We start from the raw sequence: 20,712 nt of genomic DNA, 5'->3' as shown, positions 1-20,712 counted from the left end.
TCCTGGATCCCAGCCCCCTCTGCTCTGATCACTAGACACCACTGCCATCCCAGAGCCGGAGAGCGGGAGAAACCCGTCTGACGGGAGGCAGGGGTCAGGAGACCTTCTGAGGTCTCTTCCAGCTCTATGCTTCTATGGGGTAACCTTGAGCAAGTCCAGGCCCCGCTCTGTGCCTCAGTTTCCCCATCTCGTCTGTGGAGACGATGCTCCTGCCCTCCTTTGTGAAACACAGATACTGGTGAGAAGCGCTAGGTCTGATTACTCCTGCTCTCACGCAGGCGGCGCCGGCTCCTCCAATCCCCTGCAAATGCAGCGAGGCAGCGAAATCCGCCCATTCCCCGCTCTTACTGCTTTCTGCGGACAGCTCGATGCTCAGGAACACCGAGAAGGAATAGACGTTGTTCTTGTCCAGGTAAATCTTTCTGGGCAGCTGGTTGTTGGCCTGCAAGTCGTAGATCTTCACATAGCTCTCCATGTTGACGAAGACGCCCCCGGAGGAGTTGCCGTTGCTGGCCACGTAGAAGTAGTACTCCTGGGAAAGGCGAGGCGGCTTTCATCTCTACCGCCCGCTGCCGGCTGGACCAGCGCGGCTACCACGCTCCCAATGCAGCAGGCGCACAAGGCCATGGCTACGCCGTGCGCGGTTCACGCCGCGCCAGGCCCGCCTGGGCCCGAGTCTCGCCAGCACCCTGTCTGCTGTGGAGCGGCAGACAGCAGCCCGGCCAGGAGCAGGGCGCCTGGAGGTCGCTGCTGGAAACGTGTGTTAACTGCGTGTGCAAAACAATCCGTTCCTCCGGGCACGCGGCCATGGCCCTCGGGATGGGCTCCAAAGCACGTCCCTGCCCCGCCTCGGGAAGGGAGTCCTCAGCCCTCCGCCCGGGCATGCCCCAGAGGAAAAGGACAGGGCTTACGATCCGCGCAAGGTGAGTCTGGGCTTCCACGCCCCTGGGCGCACCTCACCCCACAGCCCCAAAGCGGGGGGCCGTGGAGGGCTCCGGCAGGGTTCCCTGGAAGCGGGGCGCTAGGGAGGCCACCCAGGAGAGATTCAGGCGCCACCCAGCTGAGTAGCAGAGCGCCCAGAGCCAGCAGCAGGTGTTCCTACGGGTAGTGCACATCCCCACACGCCTCGGTGCACAGCACAAAATGTACTCCACACAGATGGGGAAAATCAGAGGAAAGTTTGGGCTCCAGGGAATTCTCAGCAGTAAGCCCTGGGTCCCCATGGTACAGACTTACTCTAGCCCACGGCTACTACCGGCCCAAGTCTGCCCCCTCTGACTCTCGGGGCTCACTCCCACAGCCCAGTGGAGACCTCAGCCAGGTGGGAGAAGCGGCTTCTCCGGCCCCCTCTGCGGAGGCGCTCGGCAGCTGTTCGGCTGCAGCCGCTTGGGACAGGACGCAGAGGAGGGCACTTGGGAAACTGCGGAAGAGAGGAGGGACGTTCCCAACAGACACTGTCCGGGGTCCCAGTCTACAGGCCTGACCCTAGAGGAATCCACCACCGTGGGGCTGGGGGGCTCTGGGGGTCGTTCTCGACAGAAGCTGGCCTTACGGCGTACTGCTTGCGGTTCTTCCACCAGCGCCAGGTCGGGTCGTGGACCGGGTCAGCGTAAGGCTAGAAAAAACGGGGCTTGCTCAGTGGCAGCTCCCCTGGCCCACGTCCCGTGGCACCTCACCCCAGGGCCACGCCCTTCCACCAACCCCCCTCCCAGAGCTGACGGTGGGCCGGTGCGGGCCATGGCTAAGAGCGTGCCATGCCAGCCCCCCCAGCGCTCAGCTCCCCCCGGAGTGCACCCCCCCAGCCCTCAGCTCCCCCCGGAGTTCACCCCCCCCGCCCTCAGCTCCCCCCGGAGTGCACCCCCCCCGCCCCTCAGCTCCCCCCGGAGCGCACCCCCCCAGCCCTCAGCTCCCCCCGGAGTGCACCCCCCCACCCTCAGCTCCCCCCCGAGCTCACCCCCCCCAGCCCTCAGCTCCCCCCAGAGTGCACCCCCCCAGCCCTCAGCTCCCCCCGGAGCGTACCCCCCCAGCCCTCAGCTCCCCCCGGAGCGCACCCCCCCCACCCTCAGCTCCCCCCGGAGGGACCCCCCCCCAGCCCTCAGCTCCCCCCAGAGTGCACCCCCCCAGCCCTCAGCTCCCCCCGGAATGCACCCCCCCCAGCCCTCAGCTCCCCCCAGAGCTCACCCCCCCCAGCCCTCAGCTCCCCCCAGAGTGCACCCCCCCAGCCCTCAGCTCCCCCCGGAGTGCACCCCCCCACCCTCAGCTCCCCCCCGAGCTCACCCCCCCCAGCCCTCAGCTCCCCCCAGAGTGCACCCCCCCAGCCCTCAGCTCCCCCCGGAGCGTACCCCCCCAGCCCTCAGCTCCCCCCGGAGCGCACCCCCCCCACCCTCAGCTCCCCCCGGAGCGTACCCCCCCCAGCCCTCAGCTCCCCCCAGAGTGCACCCCCCCAGCCCTCAGCTCCCCCCGGAATGCACCCCCCCAGCCCTCAGCTCCCCCCAGAGCTCACCCCCCCCAGCCCTCAGCTCCCCCCAGAGTGCACCCCCCCAGCCCTCAGCTCCCCCCGGAATGCACCCCCCCAGCCCTCAGCTCCCCCCGGAGCGTACCCCCCCCAGCCCTCAGCTCCCCCCGGAGTGCACCCCCCCAGCCCTCAGCTCCCCCCGGAGCGTACCCCCCCCACCGTCAGCTCCCCCCAGAGCGCACCCCCCCAGCCCTCAGCTCCCCCCGGAGCGTACCCCCCCCACCGTCAGCTCCCCCCGGAGTGCACCCCCCAGCCCTCAGCTCCCCCCGGAGTTCACCCCCCCAGCCCTCAGCTCCCCCCGGAGTGCACCCCCCAGCCCTCAGCTCCCCCCGGAGTGCACCCCCCCCAGCGCTCAGCTCCCCCCGGAGTGCACCCCCCCAGCGCTCAGCTCCCCCCGGAGTGCACCCCCCCAGCCCTCAGCTCCCCCCGGAGTTCACCCCCCCCCCCTCAGCTCCCCCCAGAGTGCACCCCCCCGCCCTCAGCTCCCCCGGAGCGCACCCCCCCAGCCCTCAGCTCCCCCCGGAGTGCACCCCCCCACCCTCAGCTCCCCCCCGAGCTCACCCCCCCCAGCCCTCAGCTCCCCCCAGAGTGCACCCCCCCAGCCCTCAGCTCCCCCCGGAGTGCACCCCCCCAGCCCTCACCTCCCCCCGGAGCGTACCCCCCCAGCCCTCAGCTCCCCCCAGAGCTCACCCCCCCCAGCCCTCAGCTCCCCCCCAGAGTGCACCCCCCCAGCCCTCAGCTCCCCCCGGAATGCACCCCCCCCAGCCCTCAGCTCCCCCCGGAGCGTACCCCCCCCAGCCCTCAGCTCCCCCCGGAGCGCACCCCCCCAGCCCTCAGCTCCCCCCGGAGCGTACCCCCCCCACCGTCAGCTCCCCCCGGAGTGCACCCCCCAGCCCTCAGCTCCCCCCGGAGTGCACCCCCCAGCCCTCAGCTCCCCCCGGAGTGCACCCCCCCAGCGCTCAGCTCCCCCCAGAGTGCACCCCCCAGCCCTCAGCTCCCCCCGGAGTGCACCCCCCCCAGCGCTCAGCTCCCCCCGGAGTGCACCCCCCCAGCCCTCAGCTCCCCCCGGAGCGTACCCCCCCCACCCTCAGCTCCCCCCAGAGCTCACCCCCCCCAGCCCTCAGCTCCCCCCGGAGTGCACCCCCCCAGCCCTCAGCTCCACCCTCAGCTCCCCCCGGAGTGCACCCCCTCAGCCCTCAGCTCCCCCCAGAGTTCACCCCCCGTCCTCAGCTCCCCCCCGGTGCTCACCGCCCCCCCAGCGCTCAGCTCCCTCTGGAGTTCACCCCCCCCAGCCCTCACCTCCTCCCGAAGCGCATCCCCCCAACCCTCACCTCCCCCCGTAGCTCACCCCCCACCCTCAGCTCCCCCCGGAGTTCACCCCCCCAACCCTCACCTCCCCCCGAAGCGCACCCCCCAACCCTCACCTCCCCCCGTAGCTCACCCCCCACCCCAGCGCTCAGCTCCCCCCGGAGTTCACCCCCCAACCCTCACCTCCCCCCGTAGCTCACCCCCCACCCCAGCGCTCAGCTCCTCCCAGAGCTCACCCCCCCCAGCCCTCAGCTCCCCCCAGAGTTCACCCCCCCCGTCCTCAGCTCCCCCCCCGGTGCTCACCGCCCCCCCAGCGCTCAGCTCCCCCTGGAGTTCACCCCCCCCAGCCCTCAGCTCCCCCCGGAGCGTACCCCCCCCAGCCCTCAGCTCCCCCCGGAGTGCACCCCCCCAGCCCTCAGCTCCCCCCGGAGCGTACCCCCCCCACCGTCAGCTCCCCCCGGAGTGCACCCCCCAGCGCTCAGCTCCCCCCGGAGTGCACCCCCCAGCCCTCAGCTCCCCCCGGAGTTCACCCCCCAGCCCTCAGCTCCCCCCGGAGTGCACCCCCCCAGCGCTCAGCTCCCCCCAGAGTGCACCCCCCAGCCCTCAGCTCCCCCCGGAGTGCCCCCCCCCCAGCGCTCAGCTCCCCCCGGAGTGCACCCCCCCAGCCCTCAGCTCCCCCCGGAGCGTACCCCCCCCACCCTCAGCTCCCCCCCAGAGCTCACCCCCCCAGCCCTCAGCTCCCCCCGGAGTGCACCCCCCCAGCCCTCAGCTCCACCCTCAGCTCCCCCCGGAGTGCACCCCCCCAGCCCTCAGCTCCCCCCGGAGCGAACCCCCCCACCCTCAGCTCCCCCCAGAGCTCACCCCCCCCAGCCCTCAGCTCCCCCCAGAGTTCACCCCCCGTCCTCAGCTCCCCCCCCGGTGCTCACCGCCCCCCCAGCGCTCAGCTCCCTCTGGAGTCACCCCCCCCAGCCCTCAGCTCCCCCCGGAGTTCACCTCCCCCACCCTCAGCTCCCCCCAGAGCTCACCCCCCCCCCAGCCCTCAGCTCCCCCCGGAGTTCACCCCACCTACCCTCAGCTCCCCCCCAGAGCTCACCCCCCCCAGCCCTCAGCTCCCCCCAGAGTTCACCCCCCCAGCCCTCAGCTCCCCCCGGAGTGCACCCCCCCAGCGCTCAGCTCCCCCCGGAGTGCACCCCCCCACCCTCAGCTCCCCCCCAGAGCTCACCCCCCCAGCTCTCAGCTCCCCCCGGAGTTCACCCCCCCTACCCTCAGCTCCCCCCAGAGCTCACCCCCCCAGCCCTCAGCTCCCCCCAGAGTTCACCCCCCCAGCCCTCAGCTCCCCCCGGAGTGCACCCCCCAGCTCCCCCCGGAGTGCACCCCCCGAGCCCTCAGCTCCCCCCGGAGTGCACCCCCCCAGCCCTCAGCTCCCCCTGGAGTTCACCTCCCCCACCCTCAGCTCCCCCCAGAGCTCACCCCCCCCAGCCCTCAGCTCCCCCCAGAGTTCACCCCCCCGTCCTCAGCTCCCCCCCCGGTGCTCACCGCCCCCCCAGCGCTCAGCTCCCCCTGGAGTTCACCCCCCCCAGCCCTCACCTCCTCCCGAAGCGCATCCCCCCAACCCTCACCTCCCCCCGTAGCTCACCCCCCCCCCTCAGCTCCCCCCGGAGTTCACCCCCCCAACCCTCACCTCCCCCCGAAGCGCACCCCCCCAACCCTCACCTCCCCCCGTAGCTCACCCCCCACCCCAGCGCTCAGCTCCCCCCGGAGTTCACCCCCCCAACCCTCACCTCCCCCCGTAGCTCACCCCCCACCCCAGCGCTCAGCTCCTCCCAGAGCTCACCCCCCCCAGCCCTCAGCTCCCCCCAGAGTTCACCCCCGTCCTCAGCTCCCCCCCCGGTGCTCACCGCCCCCCCAGCGCTCAGCTCCCCCTGGAGTTCACCCCCCCCAGCCCTCAGCTCCCCCCGGAGTTCACCCCCCCAGCCCTCACCTCCTCCCGAAGCGCATCCCCCCAACCCTCACCTCCCCCCGTAGCTCACCCCCCCACCCTCAGCTCCCCCCGGAGTTCACCCCCCCAACCCTCACCTCCCCCCGTAGCTCACCCCCCACCCCAGCGCTCACCTCCCCCCGTAGCTCACCCCCCACCCCAGCGCTCAGCTCCTCCCAGAGCTCACCCCCCCCAGCCCTCAGCTCCTCGAGCGGCTGCGGGCGCTCACCCGGCTGTAGTCGGCGTGCAGCCAGAGCAGCTGGAAGATCAGGCCCTGGTACACTGCCAGGGACCTGTTGCTGTGGAAGCCGGTGGGGTCCATGACGTCGGGCGGCTCGGTGCGGTAGTGCTCCATCCGGGTGAAGCGCTGCGGGGCGGGGAGGTCCTTGAAGCGCATGGTGGAGAAGGAGCAGGACTGGAAGAACTTGATGTAGTGCACGTCACTAAGCAACAAGGGGACACAGGCACCAGGGCGGGCTGGCACCGGCCACCCGGGCATGGGGCCGGACGGGGGCGGGTGGAGCACGGGCACTGGACGGACCTTTCAGCCGCGTGTCATGCGGCCCACACTGCTCACAGCCAAGGGGAGCGGCGGGATCAGGTTACACCCAGAAGAGGCCGTGAGGCTGCACCTGCATCCCAGCCTGCCCGGATCGGCCCACTCCCAGGTGCTGAGCACAAGGCAGGATAGGCCCCTAGGATCTCTGCTGCCTGGCAGACCACACACGCGGGAGATCTGGCTTCCATTCCCAGCCCTGCTGCTGCTTTGCTGGGTGACCTTGGGCCAGCCCGTCCCGGGGAACGACCGGGCGCCCTTTCGTAAGCGCGTTGAGGCCTGGGAACGAGGACGCAGCCAGAGCTGGCAGCCCCGCCTTGGCCCTAGCAGCGCTGGAAGCGTCTTTGCCCCCGGCCAGCCCATATCGCGACTCACTTGAAATAAACGGAGCGGTACTGGCTGTAGATGAGCTGCTGGTAGGTCAGGATATAATGGACAGGGAAGTTCCTCTTGATTAGCTTTCCCTCCTTCTCCTTGTCTCCATCCCTTATGTAAACCAGCTGAAACGAGAGGCGAGGGCAGGAAATCGAACTGTTTCCAGCCCTGTGCGGAATACATTTTGCGACGTGCACCGAGGCCTGTGTGGATGTGCACCACCAGGAGAAACACAGGCTGCCGGCCAGGCATGCACTGCTCATCAGCTGGGCAGCACCCGAATGACTCCTGAGCCGCCTGAGCGCCCAGCTTCCAGGCAACCCCGGTCACCTGGCCACCATCTGCTCCTCAGTGGCCAGAAGCTACTGACAGGGGAGGCTGTTCTTAGACGCTCTCTGGCTGGCCCCAGCCGGGGCTCGTGGGGCTCCGGCAATACCCCGGCGTAAATCCGCAGCGCACTCAGGAAGGGAAACTGAGTCGTAGGCCCAGGAGGACTCAGAGGCAGGCCTGGGGCTTTGCTCAGAAGCAGCGTCTGGCTCCCAGTGGGCCGGGAGAGCGGAGGCAGCACGACAGCTACTCCAGGACAGGCGCATGGGCCGGGATCCTAGCCTGGCTGCCCGGCTCAGAGACGGTCACAGCCCCTTGGGCAGGGGGAGGGGTGTCTTTCCTGATTCACCAGCTACCCGGAGAGCGAGGGAAGCTCAGCTCAGCCTGGCACCAGTGGAGGGGTGAACAGCGGGTCTGGCAGGTTTCAGGCTGCACAGGGCAGGGGCTGGCGGGAGGCTCTGGGATCCAAGCGGGAATCGGGCTCAGACCTGTGTGGAAATGGGCCACTTGGCCATGCCTCTTGCAGTGGGGCAGCTGGGCAGCCCTCCCGGCGCGAGCCCTGGAGGTGCCTCTCACTTCCGATCTCATCTACACGGGTGCCAGTCAGGGGTAGCCCCACGGTGCAAATGGAGTCCCTCCGCTTGGCAGCACGGTGGAGTTAACCCCGCGGGAGCCAGCCGGCCCCCCTCACCTGCTGCAGCCCGTCCTCGTTAAAGAAGAGGCTCACAAACGTCTCGTTGAAGCCGAAGTCCTTGGACCCGCTCATGAGCTGCAGGCTGAGGTACACGCTCCAGGCCTCGGAGGGGTACAGGCGACTGATGGCAGAGCTGCCTTCCACTGCAAACCAGATCTAGAGAGCCAAAGGGCACCAGCCTGAAGAGCCCAGATCTCGGCAGGCTCCCTGCGGAGGGCTTTCCAGAGGGGCTCCCCGCGGCCCCTGCTGAGACGGCAGCTGGCTCTAAGGGACCGCCCCCCTGCCCGAGCTCTCTTCAGCCAAGTGCAGCCCCCGCAGGACTCCTGGGTTCGGAGCGCCAGGCGCTCTGTGCCGGGCCTTGCGCTAGCCATGCGGGCGGGGGCAGACTAGTGAGCCGCGTCCTGGCGCCCTCGCAAGGGGCTACACCACCCAGAAGAACATCAGCTTAGCCAGACCAAAGGCCCATCCAGCCCAGTGTCTGTCTGCCCACAGTGGCCAGCGCCAGGCGCCCCGGAGGGAGGTGACACAACAGGGAATCCTCACGTGATCCCTCCCTTGTCATCCATCCCAGACAGAGGCTGGGCACGCCATTCCTACCCAGTCTGGCTAATAGCCGTTGATGGGCCTAGCCTCCATGAATCTAGCTAGCTCTTGTTTGGCCCCTGTTCAGTCCCAGTCTTCACAACATCCTCTGGCAAGGAGTTCCACAGGTTAACTGCACTGAGTGAAGAAAAACTTCCTTTGGTTTGCTTGAAACCTGCCGCCTGTTCATTTCCTTGGGTGACCCCTCGTTCTTATAGTGTGGGAATGAGTCAATAACTTTTCCTTGTTCACTTTTGCCACACCAGTGATGAGCGTACAGACCCATTCCTCACTAGCTCTCAGCGCAGGGCCATCCCATTCACCCCATTTTACCGAGGGGGAAGGAAAACCCTTGGCTGGCTCCACCACAGTGCAGACTTCCTGGCGCCCAGGCTCTGGGACCTTCCCCGCCTCAAGCCAGCAGTGAAACAGCCCCCTAGCCTGAGCCCGAGACAGCGGGCAGGGGCAGAGCGGCCGTGTACCCCCTAGAACACAGCTGAGCTCACCCCAGGCCCGGGAACTAGCCCCTAGGCCACGCTGCCTCCAGGCAAGTGAAGTGCCGGCAGCTCCACCCACGAGCCACAGCGGCCTACCTCCTCCGACTGCGTCACACACACGAACTCGCCCGCGTAGGACAGAATGAAGTAGTTGATGTGGGATCGCCGGGGGAAGTCCGAGAGATGGATGTAATTAACCAGGTCGTAGCTGCAAGGAAAGCGCAGGGCCAGCTGGAGAGGTCACAGGAGTCCCGACCGAGAGCCGGCCCGGGACCTGGCCCTGCTCCCGGCCAGCGGCCCCTCCAGCCTGCACCCTGATGAGTCACATGGGCATTGGCACCCCTGCGTCTTTGTCTTGCTCTGCCGGCGAGGCTCGGGCTGCGCCATTTCGGCTGCAGGGGAAGAGCCGGGTGCCGGTTCTGTGTGGGAGGGGACGGCCCCCGGAGTGACCTCGCCGGCTGGTGCCCCCGAGATCAGAACGGGTCCAGCGCTCCGGGGCTGGTGTCCAAAGCAGACGGGTGGGGGGGCTTTAGGACACTCCGGCTGCACCCCCAGAATCTCTCATCTCTGGGAGAGCTCAGCCTTGGGTTGTAAGATCCCGGCTGCAGGACACGGCTGTGGCATCCTGGGATTATGCCCCCAACACCCTAGTCCTGGGCTCAGGCCCCCACCTCCAAGGCGCTGGCCGGGGTGACTGGCCTAAGGCGGCCCCTGCCCAACAAGAGCCCGTCCCGCCTCGTGTGCATGGGGAAGGGGGCCAGGGCCGGTGGAGGGATCGGGCCCGGCCGAAAAGGCCAACTGAGGTCACCGCGCTGAACCCTGCCCGGCAACCAGCGAGCCCCCACCTTTGTAAGATCACGTTGCCCCAGATGTAGAAGATGCCGCTGAACGGGTTATAGGACAAGCCCCTGGGGACCAGGGCGGAATCCGTGTATTCTTCCAGCCCCAACAGCATCACAAACCCTTTCTCCGTGTCTGCCAAAGGAAGGCGGGGAAGTGGCTTTGCTGGGCTCCCCGCGGGCCAGGCGGCCTTAGGCCTGTTACGGAAGCAGCTGAGAACGGGCGGGGCGGATGCAGGCCACCAGCGCGTGCCCAGAGCGCTCACAATGCAGCCGGGCCCCAGTGCTGGGAGCTAGGGGCTTGCCGCGGGGCTGCGGGAGTGGAACGTGGGGAGCGAGGCCTGGGAGGCGAGCAAATCCGGGGCAGACGAGGGGCCGTGTGCACAGCTCGAGCCCGGCCCTCCCTGCTCCGGAAACACCCCTCTCCCGGGAGTATTTGAATTAGCCGGGTGCCGTTTTTCACCGGGCTGGCCAAGTTTCTCGCAGTCCCATAAGGGTTGCATCCAGCCACCAGGCCTGGCTCCCAGGGTCTGGGCCATTACTCAGCTCTGGTTTGCCCCTAGATGCCTTCTCAGAGCCAGGGAGCAGCGGGCAATGCCACTCCCGTGGTCCAGCAAATCCTCAGGTTGGGAACTGGTCACGCCCCGAGGGCGCCGGCCCGGAGAGGTCCAACCTGCGGCTAGTTCCAGTCCACGTCTCCAGGGACACACCCCGCAGGGAGAGCACCTTGGCCTGCCCGGGGACGCCAGGGCAAGTACGGCCACACTCATCCCTACCGTGGATTAGCCAAAACGTGGAGGCCGCAGCCGCATTACGGGCACAAGCGCAGCGTCTGGCGCTACAGCGCTGGGCACGGCCAAGCCGGTGAGCAGCCCAGGCCTGACTCTGGTTTCACTTTGGCCGGGAACTCAGTGAATTCGAATTAAGGCCCCCTCCACCCTGAGCAGAGCAGCCATGCAGGGTCCATGTGCTTTCCCTGAGGGCATGCCCGAATAAACAGGCAGTTTGCAGTGTAACCCTACCCCTGCACTGCCCCCGGGGACCCTGAAATCCCAGGCGCACGGCGGCCTGCTGCCATTCGGAGCAGAGCAGACTGAGCGGGAGAGGCTGGACAGAGCCCTGGAGGGAACCACCCTGCTCTGGGCTGGCGGGGGGAGGCCCTACGAGAGCTGGCTGCACTTTCCCAGGATCTCTGAATGGTGCCTACCTCTCTCCAGAGGCCGGAGACAGGGGAGGCTTCGCACGCTGCCTCCGCCCCCAGCACGATTTCTCCACTTCCATTGGCCAGTTTCCTCCCCCTCCCCTCTGGCACCCAGAGCAGAGACCCACAGGGAGCGGCTACCTGCTTAAAGCGGCGCAGAGAGGCTCTGCAATGCCTGGCTGCTCTGTGCCCGAGGTCCCCGTGGGGGAAGGGGCAGCCCGTGGACTAGATCAGGTGGCCCGCGGGGCAGATCCAGTGGCTTGGTGGGCCACATACAGCCACAGGACGGAAGCCCCCCCCATCAAAGCCCGTTGGAACGTTCCGAGGCGAGTTCTTACCTTTGGGCACAAAGCGAGGGAGGCGGAACAGTACCTGGAAAGTTGCCTTATCTGTGAGCAAACAAACACGGGAAGGCCAAGTTACACTCTGCCACTAGGGGACTCTGCCTGCCACCACGGAACCCAAATCCTCATGGCTGTGTCTACACTGGCCAGGGGCGGATATAGGGCAGGGCGAACGGGGCGGCCGCTCTGGGCCCCGCGCTTCAGAAAGCCCCGCGCACGCGCCGTGGCAAATGGGGGCCCCGCGGAATTAGGCTGCCCGGGGCCCCGCAAAACGGTCATCTGCCCCTGACACTGGCCACTTATTCCGGAAAATCAGCCGCTTTTCCGGAATAACTTGCCAGCTGTCTACACTGGCCCCTTGAACTTCCGGAAAAGCACTGACGATCTACTGTAAAATCAGCAGTGCTTTTCCGGAAAAACTATGCTGCTCCCGTTCGGGCAAAAGTCCTTTTCCGGAAAACTGTTCCGGAAAAGGGCCAGTGTAGACAGCACAGATTTCTTTTCTGCAAAAAAGCCCCGATCATGAAAATGACGATTGGGGCTTTTTTGCGGAAAAGCGCGTCTACTTTGGCACGGACGCTTTTCCGGAAAAAGTGCTTTTCCAGAAGGGCATCCTGCCAATGTAGACGCGCTTTTTCCAGAAATACTTATAACGGAAAACTGTTCCGTTTTAAGCATTTCCAGAAAATCATGCCAGTGTAGACGCTGCCCATGTGTTTAGCCCCACCCCAGCCATTGGGTAGACAGGGAGATTGAGGCACAGAGCAGCCAAGTGACCTGCCCAAGATCGCGTGGGAAGCGTGTACCCAGCACATCTGCGTGCTGCTCCTGGCCCTGCGAGCGTGTGTCTGCCCAAGCTGCCATCACTCCCCGCACTGCAGTGTCGACACCCCTGGGCGGGTGACACCCTGTCACTGCTCGGCACGTGGCCCTGTGCTGCCGCTGGCGCTGTCTGTGGTGACAGGAGGGGTGGCTCTTGGCCAGGCCCTTCATTCAAGGCTGGTCAGCTTCATTCGACACTGACCGGTGCTGGATTTGAACCAACAGCCTAGGCAGGACAAGCAGCCTGAGCCATTTGGTCCTCCCCCAGGGTCCAACTGCTAGACCAGGTGTGACGTAGTGGGGGTAATTGCTGGGCTGTGGTGACCCCTGCTGTCTGGAGCAAGACCCAGCAGGGAAAACCTCGCTAGGCAGAGGTAATGCCAAACTTGTTGAGCCAGGGGCCAGACACCCCCCATGGAGAGGAACAAAGGAAGGTGGAATGCTGCCCTGACTGCGGGGGCAGGGCTGGAAGAGAATTTAGTTAGTTGGTTGGTGGCTATCTGTGAGGATGGATGAGACAGCCTAGGGAGAGGAGCTGGAGTTTTAGGGGCCCAGTCTCCCCCATCTCAAGGGGGCCTGAGGCATCCTAGCCCAGTTCCTGTAACCAGATTACATCTGTGCTGCGCTGTGCTGGAGGAGCAATAAACCACCCTCAATTCCACCGGCTGGTACAGTCTGTTTGTGCCATTTCAGGGTGCAGGAGACGGGGAACCCCCAACGTGCCGTCACACCAGGGCAGGGCGCTACGAGGGTGGTTCCCCAGGGTTAGCCCCTGGCAGGCTGCCGCAGGTAAGGGTGACTGCTGCTCCCATTGGCTGCGGATCGCCTTTCTGGGCCAATGGGAGCTGCGGGAAGCGGCGTGGACAGGGACACCACTTCCCACAGCCCCTGCTGGCTCGACCTGCGATCCACAGCCCTGCCCGTAGCTGCAGAGCGCAGGTAAATGCAGCGGCAGCGGCCTGCCAGGGCTAACCCGCAGGAGCCGGATCAGGTGTTTGCCCACCCCTGGATTAGACCCTCACACCTGAGTTAACCAGTGCCCACTGCGAGCCCACCCCAGACACAGCCCTCCTCCGGATTCCATGCACAGCACGTGGGCCTCAGCACCGCTCCACAGCCTGGGATGGAATGAGGCTGATTGGCAGTGGCTGGCTCCGGGACGACCGCTCACCTCGGTCGTAGCCCACGATGTGGTAAAGGGACTGGTCCCGCTGCCTCTCCTGCACCAGCAGCACAATCAAGTTCTCCTCCGTGATGTAGACGGCCCAGAGCACGCTGCAGGCAACTGGGAGTGGAGAGAGATCGAGAGAGAGGGTAGCAAAATCTTCTCAACTGGCTCTTTCGAAACACCTCGATGATCTCGGGCAAGCGACTGTCTCCTATGCTGGTGTAACTCCTCACGGCGTTATACAGCCGGTGTCTCCGAACTGCGCCCAGCGCCCCCGAACTGCGCCCAGCGCCCCCGAACTGCGCCCAGCGCCCCCGAACTGCACCCAGAGTCCCCAAACTGCGCCCAGCGCCCCCGAACTGCGCCCAGTGCCCCCGAACTGCGCCCAGCGCCCCCGAACTGCACCATGTCCCCAAACTGCGCCCAGTGCCCCCGAACTGCGCCCAGCGCCCCCAAACTGCACCGTGTCCCCGAACTGCACCGTGTCCCCGAACTGCGCCCAGCGTCCCCAAACTGCGCCCAGCGTCCCCAAACTGCGCCCAGCGCCCCCGAACTGTGCCCAGCGTCCCCAAACTGCGCCCAGCGCCCCCGAACTGCGCCCAGCGTCCCCGAACTGCGCCCAGCGTCCCCAAACTGCGCCCAGCGCCCCCAAACTGCACCGTGTCCCCGAACTGCACCGTGTCCCCGAACTGCGCCCAGCGTCCCCAAACTGCGCCCAGCGTCCCCAAACTGCGCCCAGCGCCCCCGAACTGCGCCCAGCGCCCCCGAACTGCACCCAGAGTCCCCAAACTGCGCCCAGCGCCCCCGAACTGCGCCCAGTGCCCCCGAACTGCGCCCAGCGCCCCCGAACTGCACCATGTCCCCAAACTGCGCCCAGTGCCCCCGAACTGCGCCCAGCGCCCCCAAACTGCACCGTGTCCCCGAACTGCACCGTGTCCCCGAACTGCTCCATGTCCCCAAACTGCACCCAGCGTCCCCAAACTGCGCCCAGCGCCCCCGAACTGCGCCCAGCGCCCCCAAACTGCGCCCAGCGCCCCCGAAGTGCTCCATGTCCCCAAACTGCACCCAGCGCCCCCGAACTGCGCCCAGCGTCCCCGAACTGCGCCCAGCGTCCCCAAACTGCGCCCAGCGTCCCCGAACTGCGCCCAGTGCCCCCGAATTGCATCCAGCGCCCCCGAACTGCACCCAGCGCCCCCGAACTGCGCCCAGCGCCCCCGAACTGCTCCATGTCCCCAAACTGCGCCCAGCGCCCCCAAACTGCGCCCAGCGCCCCCGAACTGCGCCCAGCGTCCCCAAACTGCGCCCAGCATCCCCAAACTGCGCCCAGCGCCCCCAAACTGCGCCCAGTGTCCCCAAACTGCACCATGTCCCCGAACTGCGCCCAGCGCCCCCGAACTGCGCCCAGTGTCCCCGAACTGCTCCCAGCGCCCCCGAACTGCGCCCAGCGTCCCCGAACTGCGCCCAGTGTCCCCGAACTGCTCCCAGCGCCCCCGAACTGCGCCCAGTGTCCCCGAACTGCGCTCAGCGTCCCCAAACTGCGCCCAGTGTCCCCGAACTGCACCATGTCCCCAAACTGCGCCCAGTGTCCCCGAACTGCGCCCAGCGCCCCCGAACTGCACCCAGCGCCCCCGAACTGCACCGTGTCCCCAAATTGCACCATGTCCCCGAACTGCGCCCAGTGTCCCCGAACTGTGCCCAGTGTCCCCGAACTGCACCCAGCACCCCCGAACTGCGCCCAGCGTCCCCGAACTGCACCGTATCCCCAAACTGCACCCAGTGTCCCCGAACTGCGCCCAGCGCCCCCGAACTGCGCCATGTCCCCGAACTGCGCCATGTCCCCGAACTGCACCCAGCACCCCCGAACTGCTCCCAGTGTCCCTGAACTGCGCCCAGCGTCCCTGAACTGCACCCAGCGCCCCCGAACTGCGCCCAGTGTCCCCGAACTGCACCCAGCGCCCCCGAACTGCGCCCAGCGTCCCTGAACTGCGCCATGTCCCTGAACTGCACCCAGTGTCCCTGAACTGCACCCAGTGTCCCCGAACTACGCCCAGCGTCCCTGAACTGCGCCATGTCCCTGAACTGCGCCCAGTGTCCCCGAACTGTGCCATGTCCCCGAACTGCGCCCAGCGCCCCTGAACTGCTCCCAGCGCCCCTGAACTGCGCCAGTGTTCCAGACTGTACCCCAGCCTCAGGGGCTTAGCAGTGAGGCTCTTGCCCCCCAGGTCAGTGGTTAGGCTGAAAATGGGCACAGGAGTCCTGACAGCCTCCGGGCACCCTGCTGCAACCACTAGGTGCCACTCCCTTTCTGGAGTGGGGAAGAGAACCTGGCTGTCCCGCCTGGCCGGGCGAGGGTCCCGCGAGGAGCACTCACTCTTCAGACACATGCACACTGTCTCCCTCTCCGCCGTGCGTAGTTCTGAAAACTGCACCGCTCCGTCTGCAGGGGAGAGAGCAGCTGCAGGGTTGCAGCCGAACAGGCCAGAGGCCGGGGCGACCCCACTGCCGCACCTCCAGCCCCGCTAATGCGCTGGGGGCAGAGACAGGGTGGGGGAGGAGAGGGATGGGTAGCGATGGGGCCTGAGGCAGCAAGGGGTTGTCCTGGCCCTTCTCCAGGCTGGGGGAGTGACATGGCTGGTGGCCTCGTGAACCCCCGCCCAGTCACCGCCGCCAATGGCCACAATCCCATGCAAGCTGGCTCAGCCCCTAAGCTGGCCCCCCACTAAGGCACAGTAGGAATCCCAGCTTGGAGGCTCAGCAGGGACCCAGGAGGTCTGGCGTCCCTGCCGGCTTGGCCACACACTCCCCGCGTGGCCCTTGGCTAGTCACTGCGTCTGCCAGGGCCTCAGTTCCCCACCTGCAAGTCACTTCTACGTCTGCCTTGTCTCAGTGTGTCTGATCTCGGGGGGGTCTGGGGGCGCCCGGCCCGACGGGCCCTGATCTTGGGAGGGTCTGGGGGCGCCTGGCCCGACGGGCCCTGATCTCGGGGGGGTCTGGGGGCGCCCGGCCCGACGGGCCCTGATCTCGGGGGGGTCTGGGGGCGCCCGGCCCGACGGGCCCTGATCTCGGGGGGGTCTGGGGGCGCCCGGCCCGACGGGCCCTGATCTTGGGAGGGTCTGGGGGCGCCTGGCCCGACGGGCCCTGATCTCGGGGGGGTCTGGGGGCGCCCGGCCCGACGGGCCCTGATCTCGGGGGGGTCTGGGGGCGCCCGGCCCGACGGGCCCTGATCTCAGGGGGGTTTGGGGGCGCCCGGCCCGACGGGCCCTGATCTTGGGGGGGTCTGGGGGCGCCCGGCCCGACGGGCCCTGATCTCAGGGGGGTTTGGGGGCGCCCGGCCCGACGGGCCCTGATCTCGGGGGGGTTTGGGGGCGCCCGGCCCGACGGGCCCTGATCTCGGGGGGGTCTGGGGGGCGCCCGGCCCGACGGGCCCTGATCTCGGCCGGGGTCTGGGGGCGCCCAGCCCAACGGGCCCTGATCTCGGCCGGGGTCTGGGGGCTCCCGGCCCAACGGGCCCTGATCTCGGTGGGGTTTGGGGGCGCCCGGCCCGACGGGCCCTGATCTCGGCCGGGGTCTGGGGGCGCCCAGCCCGACGGGCCCTGATCTCGGCCGGGGTCTGGGGGCGCCCGGCCCGACGGGCCCTGATCTCGGCCGGGGTCTGGGGGCGCCCAGCCCAACGGGCCCTGATCTTGGCCGGGGTCTGGGGGCGCCCAGCCCAACGGGCCCTGATCTCGGCCGGGGTCTGGGGGCTCCCGGCCCAACGGGCCCTGATCTCGGTGGGGTTTGGGGGCGCCCGGCCCGACGGGCCCTGATCTCGGCCGGGGTCTGGGGGCGCCCAGCCCGACGGGCCCTGATCTCGGCTGGCGTCTGGGAGGCGTCCGGCCCGACGGGCCCTGGTTTCGGCTGGTGTCTGAGCGGTGCCCAGTGTGACATAGTGGGGGGGTGTCTGCTCTGTACCCTGGTTCCCCTCTCCCCCTGCGCTGGGATGGGAGATTCTCACTGACTCTCCCAATGTGGATTAACCCAGACACCCCTGCTCAGCCTCCCAGGGAGAGACAAAGGGAGGAGGGCGGAGACCAGCACCTGGCTGGGGGGCAGGGCTGGGAGAGACTTTTTTTTATTTTCTGTCTAGTATCATGGAGGAAGCAGCCTAGGCAACGGGCTGGGATTTAGGGGCCCAGGCTCCCCCATCTCCAGGGGGCTGAGGCATCCTAGGCCTGCCCTGGAACCAGATCCCATCTGTGCTGGGCTGTATCCTGGAAAGGCAATAAACTCCCCTGTTCTACCGGCTGGCGGAGTCTGTCCGGGCCATTACAGGGTGCAGGAGATGGGAAACCCCAACGCGCCGTCACACCCAGTCCGACGGGCCCTGATCTCGGCTGGTGTCTGAGCGGCGCCCAGCTTGACAAGCCCTGATCTCGGCTGGGGACGGGGCAGTGCCCGACCCGACGGGCCTGATCTCGGCTGGTGTCTGAGCGGTGCCCAGCTTGACAAGCCCTGATCTCGGCTGGGGACTGGGCAGTGCCCGGCCCGACGGGCCCTGATCTCGGCTGGGGACGGGGCAGTGCCCGACCCGATGGGCCCTGATCTCGGCCAGGGTCTGGGGGCGCCCGGCCCGACGGGCCCTGATCTCGGCTGGGGACGGGGCAGTGCCCGACCCGATGGGCCCTGATCTCGGCCAGGGTCTGGGGGCGCCCTGCCCGATGGGCCCTGATCTCGGCTGGGGACTGGGCAGTGCCCGGCCCGACGGGCCCTGATCTCGGCCGGGGTCTGGGGGCGCCCGGCCCGACGGGCCCTGATCTCGGCCGGGGTCTGGGGGCGCCCGGCCCGACGGGCCCTGATCTCGGCCGGGGTCTGGGGGCGCCCGGCCCGACGGGCCCTGATCTCGGCCGGGGTCTGGGGGCGCCCTGCCCGATGGGCCCTGATCTCGGCTGGGGACTGGGCAGTGCCCGGCCCGACGGGCCCTGATCTCGGCTGGGGTCTGGGGGCGCCCGGCCCGACGGGCCCTGACCTCACTTGGGGCCACACACAGGAGACACAATAATAACAACAGTCCCCAGAAGCAACAGAAACAGCAAAACTTTGAGAGCTGCCAGTTATCTGTATGCAGAGCGGGCGCCTCTCCCCAGCTACCAGCCCACCAGGTAGGGGAGAAAGCCCCTGAAGGGGCAGCTCCAGTCGCTGGGCGGAGTCAGGCCCACAGCCGGGGCGCCCCGGCAGCGCTCCCGGCCTGCACGTACCTCGGATGGTGCCCAGGAAGACGACTCCCTCCTCTGAGCCACTGCCGAGAGCCATCACGTACTCGGAGTCGTTGTGGGGGAAGAACACGGGGTTCAGCTTTGACACGCACATGTTGGGCAGCACCCGGGTCCAGGCGGCTGCAGAGAGGAGCCACTCAGGGACGGCCACGGCCCCGCCACTGTGGCAGCCAGACGTCCCGCAGCCCGGCCCTCAAGGGCCGCCTGGGATCCCACACCTGCGTGCGCCAGGGAACGGGCCCCGAGGAGGAGGGTGTCCAAGTTGCCAGGGAGCTCTGCGCCTTTGCCACCTCCCCGGCCTGTTCCCCAACCACCAGACCTGTCTCCAGGGGGGAAGCTGATGGGTCCGGGCCGCCTCTGTCAGCCCTTACCAGCCCCCGGCGGGCGAGTCGAAAGGGTCACGTGGCTCCCAGCCTCCCGCTGCCCTTACCAGCCCCCGGCGGGCGAGGCAAAAGGGTCGCGTGGCTCCCAGCCTCTGTCAGCCCTTACCAGCCCCCGGCGGGCGAGGCGAAAGGGTCGCGTGGCTCCCAGCCTCCGTCTGCCCTTACCAGTCCCCGGCGGGCGAGGCAAAAGGGTCGTGTGGCTCCCAGCCTCCCGCTGCCCTTACCAGTCCCCGGCGGGCGAGGCGAAAGGGTCGCGTGGCTCCCAGCCTCCGTCTGCCCTTACCAGCCCCCAGCGGGCGAGGCGAAAGGGTCACGTGGCTCCCAGCCTCTGTCTGCCCTTACCAGCCCCCGGCGGGCGAGGCGAAAGGGTCGAGTGGCTCCCAGCCTCCGTCTGTCCTTACCAGCCCCCAGCGGGCGAGGCGAAAGGGTCACGTGGCTCACAGCCTCCCGCTGCCCTTACCAGTCCCCGGCGGGCGAGGCGAAAGGGTCGCGTGGCTCCCAGCCTCCGTCTGCCCTTACCAGTCCCCGGCGGGCGAGGCAAAAGGGTCGCGTGGCTCCCAGCCTCCCGCTGCCCTTACCAGTCCCCGGCGGGCGAGGCGAAAGGGTCACGTGGCTCCCAGCCTCCCGCTGCCCTTACCAGGCCCCGGCGGGCGAGGCGAAAGGGTCGTGTGGCTCCCAGCCTCCCGCTGCCCTAACCAGTCCCCGGCGGGCGAGGCGAAAGGGTCACGTGGCTCCCAGCCTCCCGCTGCCGTTACCAGCCCCCGGCGGGCGAGGCGAAAGGGTCGCGTGGCTCCCAGCCTCCCGCTGCCCTTACCAGTCCCCGGCGGGCGAGGCGAAAGGGTCGCGTAGTTCCCAGCCAAGGAGTAGATCAGCTGGTTCTGGCGGACGAAGAGCATTTGCTCCGTGGCGATGGTGTCGGAGATGGCAGAGGAGAACACAGACACGGGGCAGTTGAGGGACCCGATCCAGCAGTTGTCAACCCCCACCTGAAGCAAAGAGAGGAGGGGCAGCGAGCCAGGGTCTGATCTCAGCTAGGGGCCGACCCCGCTCCCATTTCAATCCGCGGTAAAGCTCCCAGGGCTTGTGGCTGTGGCCGCTCTGCGAATCAGCTGGGCAACATGTGATCTCTCCTGGCTGCCGCCCAAGACCCAGCATACAGGGAAGCGTGTGCAGGGCTGTCTCACCACACACCTCTTCCAACTAGATCACACTCCTCCCTGGCTCGGGGAACAGAACACGGCCGTCCTGACGCTCTCACCACTAGGCTTCCCCCCCTTCCAGGCACAGCAATGGAACCCAGGAGTCCGGATCCCCAGACTCCTGCCTCACTCTCCCGTCCTGCTCTCGTACCGAGCCCAGCGGAGGCACACTGCGAGCGTGTGCACACGACACTGCGCCAGACAAGGGCTCCGACACGGCCCTCTGGGCCTGCCAGCGCCGGGGAAAACCTGCCCCACGTCCTTCCTACCTCAACGGCAAGAGAAGGGAGCTGCGCCTGGCGCCTGGCACAGGGACCCACCCCCATCCCGGCCCTTTACCTCCAAGAAGGTGAAATCCGCAAACTCCGAGTCGGACACCAGGACGATTTTGTAAGCGGAGAATCCCCCCAGCAGCAGCACGGGGGCGTGATTGAAGGTGGCCCAGATGGGACGGGATGGGCTGCGCAGCAACATCAGGTTCCTCAGCGTGCTGACCTAGAGCAGCGGGGCCAAGCGTCCTGCCATGGGCACCCCCAAATGTAGGGGAGACCAAAAGCACAGGCCAGCAGCCTTCTCCTCCTTCGCGGCCACAGCCACCTCTCCTCCTGGCCCCAAAGAGAGGGCCCCAAACGCCCTCCGCAGCCCCAACACCACAACTCTCCCCACCTGCCC

The 20,712-nt window shown here is 68.0% G+C and overlaps 1 protein-coding gene across 3 annotated transcripts in view; it reads right to left on the bottom strand.

Annotated features, from left to right (window-relative positions):
* CATSPERG (catsper channel auxiliary subunit gamma) overlaps nt 1-20,712 on the bottom strand; it is a 43,449-nt gene that overhangs the window by 15,314 nt on the left and 7,423 nt on the right. For 2 of the 3 annotated variants that reach the window (XM_089769855.1, XM_075917953.2), the window contains exons 6-18: nt 20,380-20,535; nt 19,656-19,827; nt 18,441-18,578; nt 15,578-15,643; nt 13,210-13,323; nt 11,211-11,261; nt 9,678-9,807; nt 8,929-9,040; nt 7,751-7,909; nt 6,733-6,857; nt 6,031-6,244; nt 1,553-1,615; nt 349-532 (exon numbers count right to left, since the gene is read on the bottom strand). In XM_089769855.1, the coding sequence (XP_089625981.1) occupies nt 349-532; nt 1,553-1,615; nt 6,031-6,244; nt 6,733-6,857; nt 7,751-7,909; nt 8,929-9,040; nt 9,678-9,807; nt 11,211-11,261; nt 13,210-13,323; nt 15,578-15,643; nt 18,441-18,578; nt 19,656-19,827; nt 20,380-20,535 (1,684 nt within the window). The remainder of the gene's footprint in view (nt 1-348; nt 533-1,552; nt 1,616-6,030; nt 6,245-6,732; nt 6,858-7,750; nt 7,910-8,928; nt 9,041-9,677; nt 9,808-11,210; nt 11,262-13,209; nt 13,324-15,577; nt 15,644-18,440; nt 18,579-19,655; nt 19,828-20,379; nt 20,536-20,712) is intronic. The other variant, XM_089769856.1, reaches the window with a different exon arrangement.

The sequence above is a fragment of the Pelodiscus sinensis genome, chromosome 18 (assembly GCF_052426305.1).
Source record: "Pelodiscus sinensis isolate ZL-2025 chromosome 18, ASM5242630v1, whole genome shotgun sequence".
Classification (NCBI taxonomy): Eukaryota; Metazoa; Chordata; order Testudines; family Trionychidae; genus Pelodiscus; species Pelodiscus sinensis.
The sequence above is the reverse complement of the archived record's forward strand: the minus strand, read 5'-3'. Positions and strand labels throughout refer to the sequence as shown.